This window comes from Orbicella franksi, chromosome 8 (assembly GCF_964199315.1).
Source record: "Orbicella franksi chromosome 8, jaOrbFran1.1, whole genome shotgun sequence".
Taxonomy (NCBI): domain Eukaryota; kingdom Metazoa; phylum Cnidaria; class Anthozoa; order Scleractinia; family Merulinidae; genus Orbicella; species Orbicella franksi.
The window spans coordinates 1,722,414-1,742,955 of NC_138152.1; the positions used below are offsets into that span (position 1 = coordinate 1,722,414).

Genomic DNA, 20,542 nt, shown 5'->3' on the forward strand with positions numbered 1-20,542 from the left:
CTCACAATTTGAACTAAAACTGACCTAAAAACCGAGGAAAACTTGACACAACTGAGGTTTTAACTCGGTGGCCTCGTGGTCACCGTTCAAAGAGGCCACCTCGACGCATGCGCGAACCTAAATATGTCTTGACAGGGAACCCAGCAGTAACACTTTCATTTGATCATAGTGGGTTTCACCGATTTAACTTCTGCTTCATTTTTTCGAATATCTGCCTTGAGAACTTACGTGAACGGGACGACGCAAGCAGGCAAACTAAAGAGTTTACATGAGTAAACGTTGTCCTGCCCGCTAGTACGTTACTTGCCGAGATCCGATCAGACAACACGCTCCAGGGAGTTGTCTCGCCACCCGGAAACAATTCTTGTAAATTCATATAACGGTTGTCTAAGGAATTAACGGAACGTGCTCAAATGTGAGCTTTGCCACATGTAGCCGAGACCACAGAAATGTGATCTTAATCGATGAGTATAGCACCCAGGAGAGCAAACCTATTTTAGGTGGAGGATTTGGCGTGATGAAAATTAAATTTCACCTCGCGGAAATATTGTTACGGTAACATATTGCTTCCTAAACGTCTTCCTTTTGCCTGCACAGGCAACATCTGTCACGGAAGCAAAATGTTTCTAATAAATGCCCATTTTTATTGAAAAAGGCTTATGGAGATATTGGCGGGGTGGGGAAGGGGGGGGGGGAGGGGAAGGCAGCGTTTTGATTCGATAATAACATAGCAGCATTATATTTTCAGGTGCTCATCACAGGTTTTCTGGGAATCCCTGGCACTCGCAAAGAACCAAGTACCTCACGCAATGCTCTTGTAAGTGAACGTTGTAAGACGAAACTAAGTGGTACTTAGCTAGCTTTGGTATTGGTTGCGTCTCGTATTTTGATTGGAAATAAGACTATTTTTGGAGAATTTGGAGGCTTGGAGAGCCGATCGGTAAAGCTTTGTATTTCGTGTCATTCTGTTGTTCAACTGTCGATGAACACCACACTGAACTTATAAGCCTTAATCATTTTCTATCTTGTAAAAAGGGTGTTTAGGTTGTAAAACCTTGTCAAATGCCGGTTGACGCAATCGGGAAGTTAAACTCACTGGACCCGAAACAAAATCGTTCATTGAGGAGCACGGAAATTCCACAAATGCCAAAATGAAGGGAGAAACTTCATGTGGTTTAAAATTGTTCAAAGAGTAATTTGAAGGAGAGATATTCAAGATATTCCAACCACCGAGCTGAAGTTCAAATACGGTTTGTGCTTTCAATTCTCTTCTGCAGTTTTTGTCTATCTAATAAAAGAAGCATTACGCATTGGCTTAAAGATATTAATTTCATGTTCTCGTGGCAAAAAAAAAAATGAAAATAAATAAATAAATAAATAAATAAAGAAAGAAAGAAAAACAACCAAACACTATCTCACTCGTTTCCTCCCTTCACTCGTGAGATATTGTTTTTGCCACTCGAACATAATATTCACATGTTCTCGCTACCGTGTAATAGCCTCTATTTATCTTAGTCCACGTGACAAATAACATTTGCCATGTCTTGGGAAAGGTGCCCTGGCGGCTCTGAAAGCAATTGTTATAATTCACGATGTAAGATGTATGTCACTTTGATGTTGTTTAATTCCCAGGCTGGTGTATTCCAGTGTTTCTCTTTCATATCAGCAATGCTTGGTGGGGCATCAGCCCCATTCTACGGCTTCATGATTGTTACACAGTCCTTCAGATTTGAATACTAACGTCCAGACAGAAGACAGTATAATGCAGCTGAGGCCATCCTTGTAATGATTTTGATTCTCGGCATTTTTGAGTGTTGCATTGGGTGTGGGGCTGCCGCCAGTGTCAATAGGATGGGAATATGATTCCTTAGCTGTCCACCACCTCAGGTGAGCCGTATTTATTATTTTTCTTCTAGAATCAATGCCACCCAATATATATATATTTTAATTGATTTGTATATTTCGCATCATAAATTCCTTGCCTAAGTAGTTTTGCTGTCGTTCTTTACTTAGAGGCAAGTAATGTACCCTGCGAACTCTGGTTACGCCATGACCCAGGGACCGGGTGGTATTCCTGTGGCTTTCCAGATGCAATTGAGCGGTGGGCCACGAGAGGGCCAACCTCAAGCTTTGCACGGAACCATGACCTCAGGTTACCAACCTCAACGCATTGACATGCCTCCGTCTTATGACGAGGGACAGTACATGACGCAGCAAAACCAACAGGTATGACTGTAGTCTGTGTAGTTGGTGGAATTTCGTGGTAGTTTTAATTTTTAGTAGACTACGTGTACAGTCGGCGGCCACATTTAAAACGTCCATCCCCTGTTAAGCGGCCAGTTATCAAAGTCCCGCATTAACCAGCCAGCTCTATTAAGCGGTCGTGGCCACCTTTTGGTCGTCCCGATGATGATTTTCTATTGTCCTTACTCCTGGTGATCACTCATGCAAAATGTATTTCACATAGTTTGGCTTTGGAAAAGAAACAGAAAGTGACCACCGGTAAAAACATTTAAACACACTTTTATTACTGCCATCCCGTGATTTTATGTTTCCTTCAGTGTGTTTGTATGAGAATAAGTTGGCGTTTCTACTAAGCCTTGTGCTAATTACTGACGAATCCTTATTAAGTGGTTACCTCCCCTTTCCCCGAGGAGTTCGACTCCAGGAAATTTTGTGTGGCCTAAAAATATGGATGGGGACAGTAGAGACCAGAACAAAAGGTGGCTGCGGCCGCTTCATAGATTTGTATGCAGCTGATTAGTAGGGTAAACGGTAAGTGTGCATACGAGCCAAGTGGCCCATCAGACTGGAGCTAATCCCGGTTTCTGTAGCATGAAGCGACCAGGAGTATTTGAACTCCCCCCTGGATGGGATGCTAGTCCTCCGCAGGGCTAACCCCAGCGTTAAACTCGCCAGTACCCATTTATACACCTGGGTGGAGAGAGGCACTGCAAGAGTAAATTGTCTTTCCCAAGAACACGACACAATGTCCTCGGCCAGGGCTGGAACCTAGACCACTCCATCCCAAGGCCGATTATTAATAGGGGTGGCCAGCAGAGAGCTATGCAGAGAGCTTGGCTGGCATGTTGGAATTTTTGTTATATCAAACGTGGGTTATTGTCTGTCTAATGGTCTTTCACACAATATAAATAGATTTTCCTTATCGATGCGTTTATTATAATTGTTACTTTGAGTCTGCTAACGCTAGTTGCGTTATGATTCAGGCGTCTAGTGTTGTTCCTGTGGCGGTTCAAATGCAAGTAGGCCTAAGCAGTGTTACAGACCAAACTGTCACTCCAGAGGCGCAGGACAACCAACCACTAACAGTCCTGCTTCCAGATTCTAGAGAAATGGATGATCCACCTCCTCCGTATCAAGCTGATGCTACAGGCTACCAAACTCTGCAGGTTGACATGCCTCCGTCCTATGAAGAGGCAAAACACGGTCACGGTCACGGTCACGGTGAAGATGTCACGTCATCGACATTTCGCAACATACGTCTTGTGGCTCGACAATATGTCAAGATAAAGACAAAAAATAAATAATTATATCAGTCAATAAGTACATAAACACAGAAGCAAATGAAATTGAGCTTTTTTGCTCTGTTGGAGATTGTAAAGTATGCGTAGGTATTTTGTTCATTTGTCTAAGTATTTGTGCCTTCAAACAAACAGAATTTGGAAAAGAACTTCTGCTCTGATTTGCTGCTTTTAAACAGTAGCCATCACTCAGTTGCAATGATGGTATTAAATTATTGACGTAAATTGCTTGCATTTGGCAGGTGGACTACATCTGTATAATTAGATAATAAATTTGGTTTACGAAAGATACGAATAGAGTTTAAAAATGTGTCCGCATAAATAAACAAGATATGAAATAAATGAAATTATAAATCAATTAATACAGGTAATCGTATCAATGCGAGCACAATTAGGATTTACACTACGAGCGTTTAGGCGAGTACAGTTTGAAGGAATTTTCAAATATCAAGTGTAGCGTAATTAAAATTGCCCGCGAGATTTAGTTTTATCACACATTGTATACATATACCAAGCAGGACGCCGTTAGACATTTGCATTTTTATCTTTGCTGATGAAGGCAACAGTAGTAGCCGAAACGTCCAATATAAATTTCTCAGCCAGTGTCAACTTTTTTTATTCTCTTTTCACCAAAATCTTTAACATGCCTGGCTACACACCGAATATTTTTTGGCTATGTCTGTGTGTATGTCTATGTCTTTGTTTCTAATAGCATAGCACATGACAACAGTCAAAACACTCAGCCTTAAAGAATTTACGCCAAAACAGGAACTTCAGTCAGTGGAGGGCCTAAACAAGGTCAGTAGACAAACCCAGACATGACCATCAATGGGGTATTGTGCGTAGCTTAAGTACTCTCAATAAACTGAGATAAACAACTTTAAGTCAAAGCACTCTCTGTGTGGGTAGTCGAACTCTAGAATCAGAAGAATAAACGTTGTATCTACAACATGATAAACAATTGATGATCACGAACCAGAAATACTCAATTCTATGAACATTATTGAGCTTCATAACATGCAGATAAATATAAAATAAATAAATAAATAAATAAATAAATAAATAAATAAGTAAATCAATCAATCAATCAATCAATAAATATCTTAATTGACCACTCCCCTAATGGGGCTTTTCAGGGCCGATGGAAACAAACGATGAAACAAATAATGCAAATGAAGATAACATGGTTAAAAATCCCAACTGGGAGGAGGCAGACCAGTTGGCTATTTACAGACTCGGCCGAGGATTGAACTAGGTTCTTCCGAGAAACAACTCCAGCTTAGTGGTCAGAGCGGGACTTGAACCCGCGACCTCCGGATTCTAAGTCGGGGGCCCTAACCACTCGACCACGCTGCCCTCAAGATGTGTACAGATGGCGAATTCTAGGCGCTTTGGCACTTAAACAAGGAAATGTTAAACAGATAAATCTCTTCCTAGCTAGATTTCAAACTTTTTTTAGTTGAACATTATTCAAGCATTAGAAAGAAAATTTTGTGTGACTCTCTCTCCGTGATCGAAAACGTAAGGAATAATTCGGAATTATATACATATGCCTCCAGGCTGCAGACATTTGGCACCATGGGCAAATCGATAGATAGAGGTCAGTAGTGGCAAGAGGATTGTGCCTTGTGGAACTCCGAAAGTGATCGGTAATGGTTCGGATAGGGTGGAGCCAATACGGACAGATTGAGTGCGACCAAATAAATACCTTTTAAACCAATTAAGCGTGGGTAGAGATGCACCTACTTTGGAGAGTTTGTGAAAAAGGTTTGCAGGATCAATGCTATCAAATGCTTTCGAGAGGTCTAACAGACTGTCGAGTGGGCCTTTTTATTAGTTCAGGCGTTTGTTCTTTAAGAGGCAAGTATTAAATTGGTTTAGAATTTTTAGAACTATTATTTTTTCACAGATCTTTGAGGTAACGGCTTAAAAGTGATAGCGGTCTGTTATTAACAGCTTCTTTATGGTCACCGTCCTTGAAGATGGGTATCACCTCGGCCTCTTTCCACTTAGCAGGAAAGATACTGGTGAGAATAGAGCATTGAATTTATTATCTCAGTCAAAGGGCCCAAAAGGACAGGAAGGCGGTTCTTGATTACGCGAGCGCTCACTTTATGGGGTCCAGATGATTTGTTCAGTGGCAAAGATGCTACGACTCGGCGGACTTCCTCGCATGTCACAGTCCTTAAATTGTTGCTCATCAGGAGTGAGGTTGATATCAACTTCCAGTGAAGGTTCTTGAAGTGTTATGTTGTTTTCATCTGCCAAGCGCAGGCGCCAGCAGCTTTTTTGCCGACATTAAAAATAACTGACTAAATTCATCAGTTACGATATTGTCAAATCTTTTGTATAAGTTTGACTCTGCTTCTCTTTGGAAGGTAGAGCACGATTGATAGTCTTCCATAGGGAGCCAGAATTGTTCTTGTGAAGTCCGAACCTCATCATAACTGTGCTTCCTTTCAGCTTTCCGTGGCATACTCTCTACTAGGTCGCGCGATTCCTTGAAATTATGCCAGTCGGTGATGTCACGTGTCTGAAGAAATCGTTTTAGAAGGCGATAGTCTAGATTTCATGAGGACCTTAATTTCTTGATTCACAAAAGGGCAGGGTCTGCTCCGTATTTTGATAGATTTTATGGGAACGTGCAAATCCATGATTGACTGCAAGTCGTCATTGAAGGTATTAAGCTTAGTGTCCACGTCTCTTAATTCTCTAAAAGATGGTTAGCACGCGATCCGTCTTGTTGGCTAAGTTCTCCTGTGAAAAGAGAGGATGAATCTATTTTAACAAAAATTGACAATCGAAATATTCCCCGATAATTTAAAAAGCTTGAGTTTAAATTATCGGGGAATATTTTGGTTGTCATTTTTTTGTCATTTGACTTGATATTTCTAAAGCAACCAGTTTTTAGAGGGCGTTTCATCGAAATTGGGTATGTTTTTGTATAGATTATTGCTTATTGAAATCTAGGATTTTGTTACTAACAATTCATGGATCTTTCGAGTTTTTCGAGTTCTTCTGGATCAAAGTCGGAATTGTTCTAACGTCTATGTAACGTCGTTATGACCTTACGTCACGGCATGATTGTCACGTGATTATCACCCTATAGTAACAAAAAACGTTTGGATGCATTGCATGCAACGTAACTTTGAATACTTTTCGCGAATAGATTTGTAGACACACAAGGGGGTCCAAAGAGGAACCCACCCCTTCCCCACCCTCATGAAAGAATGAAAAAGAAAAAAAAAAAAAAAAAAAATTGCAAATTTTCCAGCAGAACAGTCAAATGGAGAAGAATTTTGATTTACAAGTGTTATATTCTGTGTTTCATTCCAAAGGAAAATAGGCAAATGCTACTTCTGGGGTATCCTCGCTGTGGTTACATGAGGTGTCACTACAAAATGAGTGGTCTTCTCTGTAATCGCGAAGAAATTCACTGCTTTCACTTCTTTGTTACGTATAAACCATATAGCGCTAAGTTTGTATTTGTTACTGAATATACACAGGCTATGACGGGTAGGAAGTCACTTAGATTGTGACACGGTAGAATTGTGACAGAACGCCGCCAGAAATTTGCGGGTTTTGCTTAGAAGCTCTAAAAGTTTTGCATACAGTCTGTCATAATAGTTGGCTTGGCGTTGATCAGTCTACAGTGTGATGCTAATTTGTGGTGGATATATGACGCACGTATTCATGATATGACCCACGTATTTCCGGATTGAAACACTAGAGAAACATCTTGTTTGCAATATTTGTCTCCTTGGCATAAAGTGAAGCAGTTTGAGTCAAGCTACAAAAATACACGTATCTGTTGGGAATACAAGGGCATAACACGATTAGCTGTCCTCAGAAATTTGAACCCAATGTATATCGTGGTTCTTTCGCTGGTTTAAAAACTTAAAATTTTACAAATTATGTATGAATTCATTAGCCAGTAGTTTTACAGATTTTGAAGTTCAATTTCTCGTTGAAAATTACACCCAAAGGGTAAAAAAACCTTCATTTAATCGTAAATTTCACAAGTGCTTTAATTTGGAGTCAATTTGCATCTAGCGTGATGCCTTCTCTCCGGAAAGTCTTATGTTAATGAACACAAATATAAACAATGACATCAGCAAAATATATAAACATGGCGGACAATTTAGCGAAAGTGACTAAGCTAAGGAATCTTGCCATCGCACATCTCATTGTCGGCTTCCTGCTCTTCTGTTTCGGTATCGCAGAGCAGGTTGTGGTCGATTTTTGGACGAGTGTTGCTTATTTCGGGATTTGGGCTGGTATATTGGTGAGTAGAATTGGGAGACTGTCAAGTGTTACATGTTGTACTCAAGGAATTGTAAATGTATAGAAGTCATATTATAAAGACATAAATTCAATCTGACTTTAGCTATTGAAAATCTTGATCTAATGGCAGCGTCTTCGTCGAAAATTATAGCATCGAGGAGGCATAGTTGTCTTTAAAACATCAAATCTCTGTCTTGGCGTGGACTATTAATATTTGTGACTAGTGGTAATCGTAGATTAAAGAGTGCATTCGAGTATTGGTGGGTTTGGTATGTTAAAAAAGCAGAAATTCTAGAAACAGCATTTTGTCCCTGAGCCGTTAGATGGACGTGAAATTGGCCTCTCCCCAGCAGAGGCGAAAACAAATGAATTGATCGCAAAGCACGTGCATGCGAGAGGGTTTGTTTTCGTTTACACATGTATTACGTAATATTAGTTACGACCGGTCAGTATAAAACACGGACTGCAGTCGGCAGGTCGCATTTAGCCCGCAGTCCGCGTTTTACATCTAAGTCCGTGTTTTATACCCAGTTGTTTATGCTTAGTCCTCGTTTTATGCCTCAGTCCGTGTTTTATACCCAGTCCGTAGTCCGTAGTCCGCAGTCCCCAGTGCGCAGTCTGTGTTTTATACTGACCGGGACCCTGCCATTCTGGACCGTGCAAATTGACATAAACGTTGCCTGTTCCGTCGGTATTCGAGACGACGTGCTTTTATCACCAAAACTAGGACAATTATTCTTTTACGAACAAGAGTTTGGATCGCCTTCGCTTTGGGGGAACAGGTATTGAGCATTTTCACTTCCGAAACAATGAAATGGCTGACATGTTGGTGTACCAAAGTAATCCTGTGGGAGTTAAACTCTTTTTCCTTTCTAACACTTTCCTTGGGTTTATGTTACATATTTTGCGCACAGAAATCTAGGCCAGCGAAGTGAAACTACACATTTCCTCCTTTGTTTTATTCAGCAGAAAGCAGAGTTGGTTTTGATCGAAGAGAACAGGGTACACAAAGCGCAGCGAAACTGCCGCTTTCTGTTCGTACGAAAAGTCGTACACATTTTGCGAAGACAGGTCTGCAAGGTTTTTTTGAAAAATGCTTCAAAATACTTTAAATAAACAACTTATCTGCTACAGCCCACAATAAGCTGCCTCGACACTCGAAAGTCCGCAAACTTGCACGGCACTGGAAAGAAACCACATGGACGAACATGGAGATGACGTCATTCGCCCCTGAAGAATTTTTTGGGAGGCCAAATTCGTGTTCATAGGAGGATAAAAAAAAAAACACCTCGATTTTCAACCCATAACTCAATTAGAACTGTTTCACAGCGGTCAGTGTAATACACGACTGCAGACTGCATATCGGGGGTAAAATGCTGACTGAGGTTAAAATGCAGACTGCATAGCAAGGGTAAAATTCAGACTACAGACTTATTACACCCGCTTTCAGTGCTACGTGCTTAGGCGACATCTTTTGAAATGCTATCTAACTTGGCCTACGTCAAAAGTGTACTCACGACGGGCTTCTTTACGGTCGAACTCGACTTTTATTCGTGAAAGACGGTTTGACATTAGTAAGGCTAGGGGTATGAAGAAGTCATTCTGTGAGAGATCAATCGACTGTTTTGAATGTATACAGTATGTGTACATCTTTCGAATATTGAAAGCGGTAGCGGCCTAGTTCTACCGGAAATGCACTATCGAGAGCCGATCGATTACTCTCAAATCGTTTGATTTATCCCGTAATCGGAAAACATGCAAACTCCACAATCGTCCTCAGCCATTTGAGGTCAGTAATTATCATTTATTTGTCATTTCTTCCGCTAATAACGAGAAAAATCGACAGGTTTACAGTTAATCGCTCTTTCAGCTGTTTACATAGCATGTCGAGAGATGGCATGTCGAATGATGGTCGAAAGATGTCGCCTATGCACGTAACACTGACAGCGGGTGTAAGCATATATCATGTTTTTTCAATTACCGAGTGATAACGGTAAACAAGGTTATTCAGGCTAATCGTTATGAAAGTCCGCACTCCGGTTAACCTGAATGTCGTTTAGGTTAGCCTGAATAACGCCCCGGCTAGGCTGTTTACTGTTAGCTCTCAATGATGCAAATGGTGAGACGATTCAGTTAAAAAGTTTATAGTCCGCTGTGTGCATTTTACCTTCAGTCTGCATTTTACCCCAGATCCGCAGTCTGTAGTCTGTCGTTCGCAGTCTGCGTTTTACAAATGACCGGTTTTACAGCTGGTCAGTGCAAAACGCAAACTGCGGACTGCAGAATGGAAACCGGAGATAAAATGGAGACTGAAGGTAAAATGCAGACTATTATTACTGTTGACCATGGGAGAGGGGGAGGATGGAAATGGAGGCAAAAACAACGTTTGGGCTAGGATGGTCTAACTTTTTTATTGTTTCTAAGAATTATCAGAAAATGTTTAGGTGTGACAATAATTTTGTCGAGCTACGTTTCTATGGCAACCATAATTTTACAGGGTTCTTTACTCAAATTGTTTTTTTTTTTTTTTTACCATAAATGTCTGTTTTAACTCAAAACTCGATTTGAGACGATTTTATTCCAAATTTTCTCATTCCTGATGATGTGAATACATACCTCTTAGTAACCGAGTTCGAGGTCCGTACTGTAAGTTACGGACCGAGTTTTTTCCCCTTCGATTTATGGCCCAAGCGCGAAGCGCGCGGGTCTTAAATCGATAGGAAAAAAACAAGGATCCGTAACTTACAGTGCGGACCGAGAAGACGAGGTTAGTAAGATATTTATTATATCTCTACTGTGTGCCTGACGGGTTCGGAAACGATTTCTGTTCACGCGGACTCGAAATGGCTTCAAATTTCTGAAGAGTCAGTTTGAAACTCTTTTTAAGTCGTTAGCACGCGTTATTACATAGTTTAGAGTATAAGAAAGTTTTAAACTTTCACTTGCTATAAAAGTGAAGTACACTTATCGATAAGTAATGGTAATAGGACTGAGTGGAGTCCAATTCGGTCTTTAATCATAAGAGTGATAACAAAATCGAACGACCGCGCAGCGGGAGTCCGATTTGTTTATCACAAATATGATTACACACCGAATTGGACGACAAGAAGTCTTATTACCAATTAATCATAAAAATTACAATTTCCGAGAAAAGAAGAATAGCCAAGTTATGAAAGAAAGGAAAAATATGCACTAAAATACCTACAAAGGAGATGTTAACATTCTAAGGCCACCGAGCCTCCTACTGGCAATTAGGCGCCAAAAACACAAGGCGCGCGCACGCACGCACGTAACTACAACTTTGTAACTGCAACTACAACTGTGATAGGTTGATTTAAACTACAATTTTGAATGTGATTGGCTTATTGAACTGCCCTATAACAAACTGTCCAATAACAAACTGTCCAATGACAAACTATCCAATAAAAAACTGTCCGATAACAACTTGGCAAGTGAATTAGTGGAAAATAGGGGTTTTTTAAACCAATCACAATCGAGGAAATCGTAATTTTTATGATTAATCACGAAACAGTTGGGCAACAAAACCACTTTAAATTTTAGCGGGCCGTACAGGAGAGTACGGCCCGCTAAATTGACCAATCACAGCGCGCCTACTAACTGAGAGATATTACAAATTTGAGAATTGGTCAGTTGCCCTTTTCTGAGTCTTTTTTTTAAATCCAAGATGGCGATTCTTAATTGGCGGACATTTTGAAATGTGCGACGTCACGATTGACACGTGAATATCTCCGAAGTAAACAGTTGGAGGTCTTTAGGTACTATTGAGTGAATGCTTTAGGAGATACACGGTGGGCGGGGTGGGATAGAGGGCACATTGTTTGGCTTGTTAATAACATGACAATGTTGTATTTTAGATGTTGATGACAGGTTGTCTGGGAATCGCTGGCACTCCCAGAGAATTCGAACCAAGTAAACAATTGGTAAGTTAAACGATGTAAGACCAAACTAGCTAGCTTTAGTGTTTGTGTGCGTTTTGTATCTAGGTTCGAAATAAGACAACTTTTGGAGAATTTGGAGACTGAACTTGTTAGCCTTAATCCTTTTCTGTCTTAGAAAAAGGATTGTAGGTTATTTAAACTCCCTACCGACTTTGATTGTGTTTGCGGAACAGCTAAAAGAGACATGCAAGCCACCCATACAAAGGACAACAGACTAAAAGCCATAGAATATTACCTTTTGTACAGGTTTTAGCTTTTTTTCTATCTAGTAACAAGGACCGTTTGTTTCTTTGGATTTTGATAAAGAGCGACTATTGTTATTATTATGGTAGACCTCCTGGCAACTGACATTATGTCATCACTTGAGAAAGGTGCCTTGACGGCTCTGAAAGCTATTGTTATTCCTAGGGCAGATCTAGAAGGGGGGGGGGGGGGGGGTTCAGGGCGTTGGTCGAGCGCTTTAAATTGAAAAAAAAAACAAAAAAAAAACGATGAGACATTATAACACACTAACTTGGCCCCACTCACCCCCCTTCCCCCCCCCCCCCCGCTTACAGGGGTCTCGAAACCCCTTCTCGAAAAATCGTGTATTCACCCCAGTTATTCAGTATTAATTCAAGACATCAGAAGATCATTTTCAATCAAAGTTTACATGTGGTCTTTTTTAACTTCCAGGTTTGTTGGTTCAAGAGCTGCTCTATCATTAATGTGTCAGTTGGTTGCATTCTTATCATGCTCTACAGCATGGCCGTTGCATTGTTAAAGAACAGAAACGATCATTATGATGCAGAAATGGCTATGCTTACAATGATTTTGATTCTCGGAGTTATTGAGGCTGTCATTGCGGTAACCGTTATGGGGATAAGTTGCTCTAGCGATCCACCACAACAGGTAAAAAGAAGCGTATTTATAAATCTACTTTCAAAACACAATGTTATAAGTTATGCCACCCAAGAGAATGTATATTTTCATCTATTCATCTATTTGCATCATATATTTCTTGCCTAAGTAGTTTTTCTATCTTTATTTACTTAGGGGCAATTTAACGTACACTGTGAACTCAGGTTACCTCATGACTTCGTGTGGCCTCTCCGTTGCAGTTGAGCGGAGGGCCACAAGAAGGCTAACTTCAAACGGTCCTTGTATCTGTTTCGCCATGGATGATAATCCGAAATTTTAATACACGTACAGTTTGGCTTTCTTTTGGAAAAAGCGATGACAGTTAAGAGTCCGAGAGAGCGACCACCGGTAAAAGCACTGAAACAGACGCTAAACCTAAAAGCAGAGCTCCTCGGCCGGGTTGTAGCCCGATTAAGCTAACCCTGGATAAGCGATAATTTTGATTTGAGTTTTGTAATTCTGGGGATAGGTTTCTATGTACTGTTTGGCCCGTTCTGAGTTTGAACAATCTCAAAATACACAAAACAAAAGCACTGAAAAATATTTGTATGCAAGACAAATTTATACTTGGGTTAGCTAGCGTTAACCAGGCTTCCGAACAACACGGCCCTGTTTACAACAAGTTAACCTGACGAAAACGAGCTCTTGGACAGCGGTCACCTTCAAACAACACGTGACCTTGATGAGCTCTAAACTTTAGCCCGCGATATGGTCGCTTCATTCTGGTCAGATACCTTGTTTTGACGGGTGTTAATAACAGGGATGTCCAATATCAAAGAAAGACTTGTTCGTGTTGAATAAGTTGACGTTTCCACTACGTCGTTTGCTTGTTCCAGACGAACCATCATTAAGCTGTCAATCTCTATTAAGCGGCCACTCCCCATTTCCCCGAGGAGTTTGACTATAGAAAATTTTTGGGGGCCGCTTAATAGAGATGGCCGATTAACACGGGTTTTACTTGCTGCATTTTACTGACAACAGTTTCGGGACTTTGACAACTGGCCGCTGAAAAAGAGATGGCCGCTTAACAAGGGGCCGGTTAATAGAGCTTCTAACATGGCTGCGAGGTTCTCTGCCAAAAATTGTTAATTTCGTGGTAGCTTACCTCTATTTGAAGGTGCATAATTGAATCGTGAATGGCTTAGACCTCTGTCTCATTACAACTATGCAATCAGAAAAAACTTATAATTGATTAAGTGTATTTGCAGGCCTTCCCTTGTATACGGGGCTTGCGCCCGCGGTACGAGCTGTAGTCAAAACTGATCTGTTCTGCCGAGTCGAACCGTAAATAGCCTTTTTCTTAGCAGCTAACAAAAATAAAGACAACGCTTAACTTGCTTTGACCTCTTCTAATAGTTATCTTCGGAATTCCGGATTTAATTTGACAAGGAACAGCATATTTTGTTCAAAATAACACAACTATTATTCTACCTGGGAACACTCGACGAACTACGAGTCAGTTGCCATGCCGGACGTTGGCGACCCATTTTTGGCGCCAAATTAGAAGCGTGGAGACACAAAATGTTTCACTTTTTTTTCACTTTTTACAATCTGATATGGTTTTTGGACTTGTAAATCCCATTTCGCAAGTATTTAATGCCGCTATCTCCAGTGAGAAAAGTTGCCTGATTTCAATGGCTTTCCTGTTAACTTATATTGACGTCAGGACAGTAAAGTTTTTCCCGCCTGCTGAATCCTGATTGGTCGATTCAAATTTCCCGCACGGCAGCCGTATGCAAGGTCTTGATCACGCGCATATTACGTGACGAAAAGGTGAGCAGAGAACTAGCCTGCGAACAGGCTCCCAGAGAGCCCGAACGAAGCGAGGGAGCTTGTAAACATTCTATTGATGCCGTCGTTCTATGATACCAGCTCCTGGTATCACGATATGATTGGTTAAATCGCCGATTGTTGACATCTTTGAGATGAATATTTGACAGTTCTTTGTAATATTATACGACTCCAACGGTTCGTTACAGTAGTGCGTTTGGCGTTCTCTTTTAAGTTTCGGTCTCTCGACCTCTCGTTATTTCACAAGTGATTCTGAAGAGTACTTTATGCTCTGTTACGAGCAGGAATTTTAAGTAGAAGCTAGTAGGGTGGAACCGTTTGGCGGTGCTATAGGAAGTTTTTTTAGAGGTCAAAGGCATGATTTCCGGACTTTCCGCCGTTACCTGCTTGTCGCTTCGCAGAGTTTGACACCTCTATCGTGTGCTTATAATTTCTTTAGGCTCATTTCAGAATTGCAAAATATGTTCTAAGCTCTCTAAGTATTGGCTCTGGAGGGACAAAGTGTTTGAAATATTCCGTAAACATGTTGCTTACTTGCACTCTATATTATGACGCCCGGCCCAGCTATTTGATTAGCTCGATTAGAACTGTTTGCAAGTACCGAAAATGTAACTTCTTGACAGGCCTAATTACCTCATTGACTGATTTGTTACAGGCTTATCACCAAGGGCGGATAGGCACATCAAAAACAAAGTCTACAGGCTCCCCTGCCCTCGCCCCGATCGCTTTGCTCTCCGAATTCTTCTGTTTCGTGCTCGCCGGGAACCTGTTCGCAGGCTATATAGAACTGTTTGCCAGTAAAGAAAATGTAGCTTCTTGACAGGTCCAATTACCTCAGTGACTGATTTATTACAGGCTAATCACCAAGGGCGGATAGGCACATCAAAAACAAAGTCTACAGGCTCCCCCGTCCCGCCCCGATCGCTTCACTTTCCAAATTCTTCAGTTCCGTGCTCACGAAATTTTTTTCCGTCTTCCCCGGGAGCCTGTTCGCAGGCTAGCAGAGAACCAATCAAAACTGAGAATTTTGTTTTAGATACTACTATTATGGTAGTTATTTTAAGTCTCCTAATGCTAGTTACTCCATGATTCAGACATCTAGTGGTGTTCCTGTGGCCGTTCCTATGCAAGGAGACGTACGATTCGTTGCAGACCAAACCGTCAGTCCTGTGGCACAGGACAACCAACCACAAAGAATCTTGTCTCTCGATTCTAGAGAAATTGATAATCCACCTCCTCCGTATGAAGCTGTTGTCTCAGGTTACCTAACTGTGCAGGTTGACATGCCTCCGCCCTATGCATCCGTCTCAATACAGGCAGACGATGACATCGTTGAATTCCAAACTGTCACTTTAGGTGCACATGAAGACCAACCCCAAATATACCAGCTTCCTGGTTCTTCAGCAATAGAAAATCCACCTCCTTCGTATGAAGACGTTGCCTCAGGTTACCAAACTGTGCATATTGACCTGTCTCCGCCCTATGCCTCCGTTCCAATACAAGCAGGCGATGACGTCGTTGAATTCCAAACTATCACTTACGGGACACAGGGCAACCAACCCCAAATAGTTCAGCTTCCTGATTCTTCATCAGGGGTGGAAAATCCACCTCCTTTGTATGAAGACGTTACCTTAGGTTACCAAAATGTGCAGGTTGACATACCTCCGCCCTATGCCTCCGTTCCAATACAGGCAGGCGATGGCATAGTTGAGGTCCAAACTGTCTCTTCAGGAGCACAGGAAGACCAATTCCAAATGGTCGAGCTTCCTGGTTCTTTAGCAATGGAAAATCCACCTCCTTCGTATGAAGACGTTGCATCAGGTTACCAAACTTTACAGTTTGACGCCCTATGATGAAGCGGTAAATGGAAATCTTTTGTTTAACACCTAATTGTGTTTGCGAAGAATTTACTTCGCAAATATCTCGCAACATCCGTTTTGTCGCTCAACAATACGTCAAGATGAAGACGGAAAATAAATACCTCTTTCTAACCGAGTTCGCGGGCCCTACTGTAAGTTACGACCGAGTTTTTTCTCCATCGATTTATGGCCCAAGCGCGAACATAAATTGAAGGAGAGAAAACGAGGATCCGTAACTTACAGTACGGACTGAGAAAACGAGGTTAGTAAGGCCCGTTCCAAACGCCGCTCTATTCATGCGCCCAACCTAACAGATGAGTTAAGGCGGGGGTTAACATGAAGGCCATATTTTAGCTGGGTATTATGGTTTGAATGCAAATATCTCGTTCACGTTTCAAGCAGTGAAAAATCTCTCTGCTCATTTCACATAGCTACGTTTTGGGCTGTTTTGTAAATTTTTTGGTGATTTTTGGGTATATTTGGGGATAAATAGTTTTCCTCAAAGGATTAGTAAAATTTATGGAAATAGGAAATTTTGAAGAGTTGATGTTGGGGTGCCCTTTTGGGGGCAATCAACTGTCTGGTGGTGTTCCAAACCCCTTTTTATCCTTTTAATCCCTCTTTAAACTTCCTAACATTTCAATTAAATTCATGTGTACCCCCGCCTTAAGTACGGCAGAAGAGCGGCATTTGAATCAGTTTGGCTCGGCAGGTTAGGTTTGGTGCGGTAAACAATATTAAATTCGGCAGGGTCAGTCGCACCATGCGACGTTGGAGCGGCAGCTGATTCATAGGGCGTTCTCCTCATGGGTCGAACCTAATGCATAAATTATTGTAATGTATTTTTCATATAACGGGACTCGTGATTGGCTCAAGATTGAGTGGCGTGACCAGTCATGCATGAAGCTGGAAGTCGTCACTGAAAATAAACTCAACGAAATTAAATATGCCTTGGATTTAAGAGAAACAGGACTGTACAAGCAAGTTTCTTTCGCGCAAATTCATTTTTTGCTTTTTCTTCGTGATAAAAGCCCAGGTTATGCGATTTCCCTTTAACAAGTCGAATTAACCGGGAAAGAGCAATTTATTATTTTTATCCTTCAACCTGTATTGCATGTATAATACAACTTTCTAAGATGCCATATTAAACCTCTATTAGCTTACTACAAGTTTTCAGCTGATGACATGCACTGAAGTGGCAAAACAAGGCACGGTGAATAACACACCACAGGGAGCACACAATCTTGCTGAGTAGGAAGAGAGTAAATAAAGGAATGAAAAGAATGATTGAATACCGTAAACTTCCGAAAGTAACGATCCCCCGAAGCTAACGTCAAAAAATTGTGGCCGCTAATAAATCCCGGAAGTAGCGACCCCCGAAAGTAGCGAATCCTCCGAAAGTACTAAGCCCACCCCCACCCCCACCCCCTCTCCGAAAACTGTCAGACCCAGGTTCAGTAGTACATTCCTTTTTCCATTCAATAGTCAGGTGAAAGTTACCGTCCGATCACTTGATATAAGGCACTCTAAAACAAGGGAAGGTATCGCTTATGCCACGAAACGTGGTGAAATGTCAATTCGTACTTCGTCAGTTCATGTTGCACCGTGTTTTAAAATATATAACCAGTAAAATTTTCATAAAGTAACAAGAACATCCTAACATCCTATAAAATCAAAATTGACAACTCTGTATCATTTAAACATGAGTTTATTAAAAGGACCGTTTCTTCAAAGAAACAACGAAGCTGTCAAATATCACGATATAGTGAAACTAATGTCTGGGGAATGAATTACCGATACTCCGTTGAAGAAACTTCGATGACTGATACCACACCTGAAGTAACACTTTTTTTTATATTTTTTTTATTTTTTTTTATTTATTTATTTGCAATAACACAAGGGAAACCAATGCTTACTTACAACACTAACTCTATTTACATTATATTGCTCTAATTATTTACACTATTTAAATTACAATAACTAAACGACTTACATTACTAACAAATACAGTTACACGACTTACACAATTAAGAAATACAGTGACGACAAGGGGCAAAGAAAAAAAAAAAAACTGAGAAGAAAAATAGCTAGTTATCATTACAGCTTGAGGTTGTAGTACAGAAACATAAAAAAACAGACCAAAGGCATGTGGTACATTAAAAGTAAAATGAGTTATGCATCTGACAGGAGATTAGAAATGGATTAATGGGTAGGAGATAGATAACCCTACAGAAAATATAATCTAAAATATTAATTAAATCCTCATGTATCCTGTAAGAGGTTTCCATTTCTTCGTGTCTCCACGTTTTGTTTCTATCTCATATTGTAATTTTAGTGTGCATATGAAAAGCGTAAGATTTGGATGGTCATTTTTTGTTTTAGCGAACCATATGTGATATCGTGCTAAGAGAAAGCAGTAATTTATAAGAAGCGCAAATTGAGAGATATCTGGCCTCAGACCCAAAGCAGTAATATTTGTCAATATTATGCAAATAAGTGGAATTTAAGCACGCACCTTCTGGGAAACTGGCTCATTTACATTGTTTAAAATTCAAAATTGATGACACTATTTTATTCTGCCATGCGCGCATCAGCACTTTTGAGTTTTCAAATTTAATTTCATAACGGACTCGAACTGCTCTGCAGCAAATGACCAACTTTTGAACAGAGTTTGGACAACTTCGCGTCGCGTTTAAGTATTCTGTTAACCCCCGCGATAAGGTTTTAAAGAACGGAAGAATATGCTCCATAGAGACTGTTACCACAAGATTTGTTTTGACATTGAGCAAGATCCTCCGCTTCTCTGAACAAGTTCGACACACCTCGCTTGATAATCATGGCGGCGTTTATTCAAACAGCGCGATCTCAAAGTTATTAATTACACGCTGGATCTGCCACAATCAGAATTTCCAGGATTTTATAGTGTTGTATATGCCATTGTTCGTGTTAGTTCAGGCAAAAATCCCGGCAGACTTTGGTTTTTCGGCGGACGATGGAGATTTCGACATATGCTTCGAGCATTGTTGAATTTTGCAGTCATCGAAGTTTCTTCAACGTCAGCTACAGAGGGGTTTAGTTCGTATAGTGTGATCGTCCGGGTGAGTGTAGTTCTGAAAAGAACTGTTGTTGGTGACTGACGTTTCGACAACCTGAGCGGAAGTCATCTTCAGAGTCAAGTGAATAGTGTTTGTCAGTCGATGATCTTATAATTCTGGTCCGTTGAACGTGATTGGTCAGTATAGCCATGATGGTATTGGCTGAAAGACTCGTGTAAAGTTTGTCATCAGTCATTGGTGGGTTTCGATCCGTCTATTGTTAGTCAAGTAGGTCGGTTTTGGTCCGTGTATTGTTAAGTCGGTCCGTTAGAAGTCCGTTTGTCGGTTTCATTTCTGTCGTGGATAAGTCGTTTGTAAGGCGCCGGTAGTTGTTGACATCTGTTAAGAGGCGTTTGTTCTAGGTTAGTGTACCAGCTTTCCAGAGTCAGTCGTTGAAAATAGTTTGTACTGTAGGTTAAGCACTGAGCAGAGTCCCAGTCAATGTTGTGGTTTGTCAGTTGATGATGTACAGCAATGTGATTGTTGGCATCACCATTTCTCGTGGCTCGTTTGTGTTCAGTCAGTCTCGTGTTAAGGTTTCTGCCAGTCTCACCAATGTAGGAAGCCTGGCAGTCGGAGCATTTGATCTTGTAAACTGCTCCCTGTCTGTCGTTAGGTTCGTCTCTGTCTTTCACGTTGGTCAGTAAGTGTCGTAACGTAGTTGTAGGTTTGTGGGCTACACGAATGTTGTAGGGCTGTAGAATCCGCGAGATGGTCTCAGAAGTGCCCTTAATGTAAGGTATAGTCACTGTAGTAACAGGCGTAGGGTTCCTGTTCGTAACGTCAGCTTCAGTAGGTCGGTAAATGTTTCGTCTAATAAAGTCAGCGTTGTAGTTGTTTTTGTGAAAAACACGTTCAAGGTATCTGTTTTCGTCACGTAAGCTGTCCGGTGTGTCACAAACTAGTTGCGCTCGTCTCGTCAAAGTCTTTATGGTCGTGGCTTTGTGTGAAGTCGGGTTGTAGGATGATTCGTCAAGTAATCTGTCGGTATGCGTCGGTTTTCTGTACACTGTCGTTCGTAGTTCGTTGTTGTCGCGGCTTATCAAACAGTCTAGAAAAGGAAGTTTTCCATTTTCTTCGATCTCTTTAGTAAACTGGATGTCGGCGTTCTG

The 20,542-nt window shown here is 41.0% G+C and overlaps 1 protein-coding gene and 1 pseudogene across 3 annotated transcripts; both read left to right on the forward strand.

Annotated features, from left to right (window-relative positions):
• Nucleotides 1–1,388: 1,388 nt before the first annotated feature.
• Nucleotides 1,389–3,656, forward strand: LOC145496229 (uncharacterized; annotated as a pseudogene). The gene is made up of 3 exons (XR_014050531.1): nt 1,389–1,887; nt 2,014–2,226; nt 3,228–3,656. The product of XR_014050531.1 is annotated as an uncharacterized LOC145496229 (transcript).
• A 3,903-nt stretch (nt 3,657–7,559) lies between these two features.
• LOC145496210 (uncharacterized) lies at nt 7,560–18,791 on the forward strand. Of its 2 annotated transcripts, XM_081475879.1 has the most exons (5): nt 7,765–7,827; nt 8,793–10,141; nt 11,702–11,767; nt 12,461–12,676; nt 15,571–18,791. In XM_081475879.1, exons 3-5 carry the CDS (start codon nt 11,702–11,704, stop codon nt 16,327–16,329), a joined length of 1,041 nt encoding a protein of 346 aa, XP_081332005.1. In that variant the 5' UTR covers nt 7,765–7,827; nt 8,793–10,141; the 3' UTR covers nt 16,330–18,791. The 2 variants fall into 2 exon arrangements, with proteins under 2 accessions (XP_081332004.1, XP_081332005.1); XM_081475878.1 differs by lacking the exon at nt 8,793–10,141 and having other exon boundaries at nt 7,560–7,827.
• The last annotated feature ends 1,751 nt before the right edge of the window (nt 18,792–20,542 follow it).

Coding starts and splice junctions, on each gene's coding strand:
- LOC145496210 (XM_081475878.1), top strand. CDS start 7,648: ATGACATCAGCAAAATATATAAACATGGCGGACAATTTAGCGAAAGTG. Junction 11,768..12,460: donor TCGAACCAAGTAAACAATTG/GTAAGTTAAACG, acceptor TTTAACTTCCAG/GTTTGTTGGTTCAAGAGCTG. Junction 12,677..15,570: donor CTAGCGATCCACCACAACAG/GTAAAAAGAAGC, acceptor TCCATGATTCAG/ACATCTAGTGGTGTTCCTGT.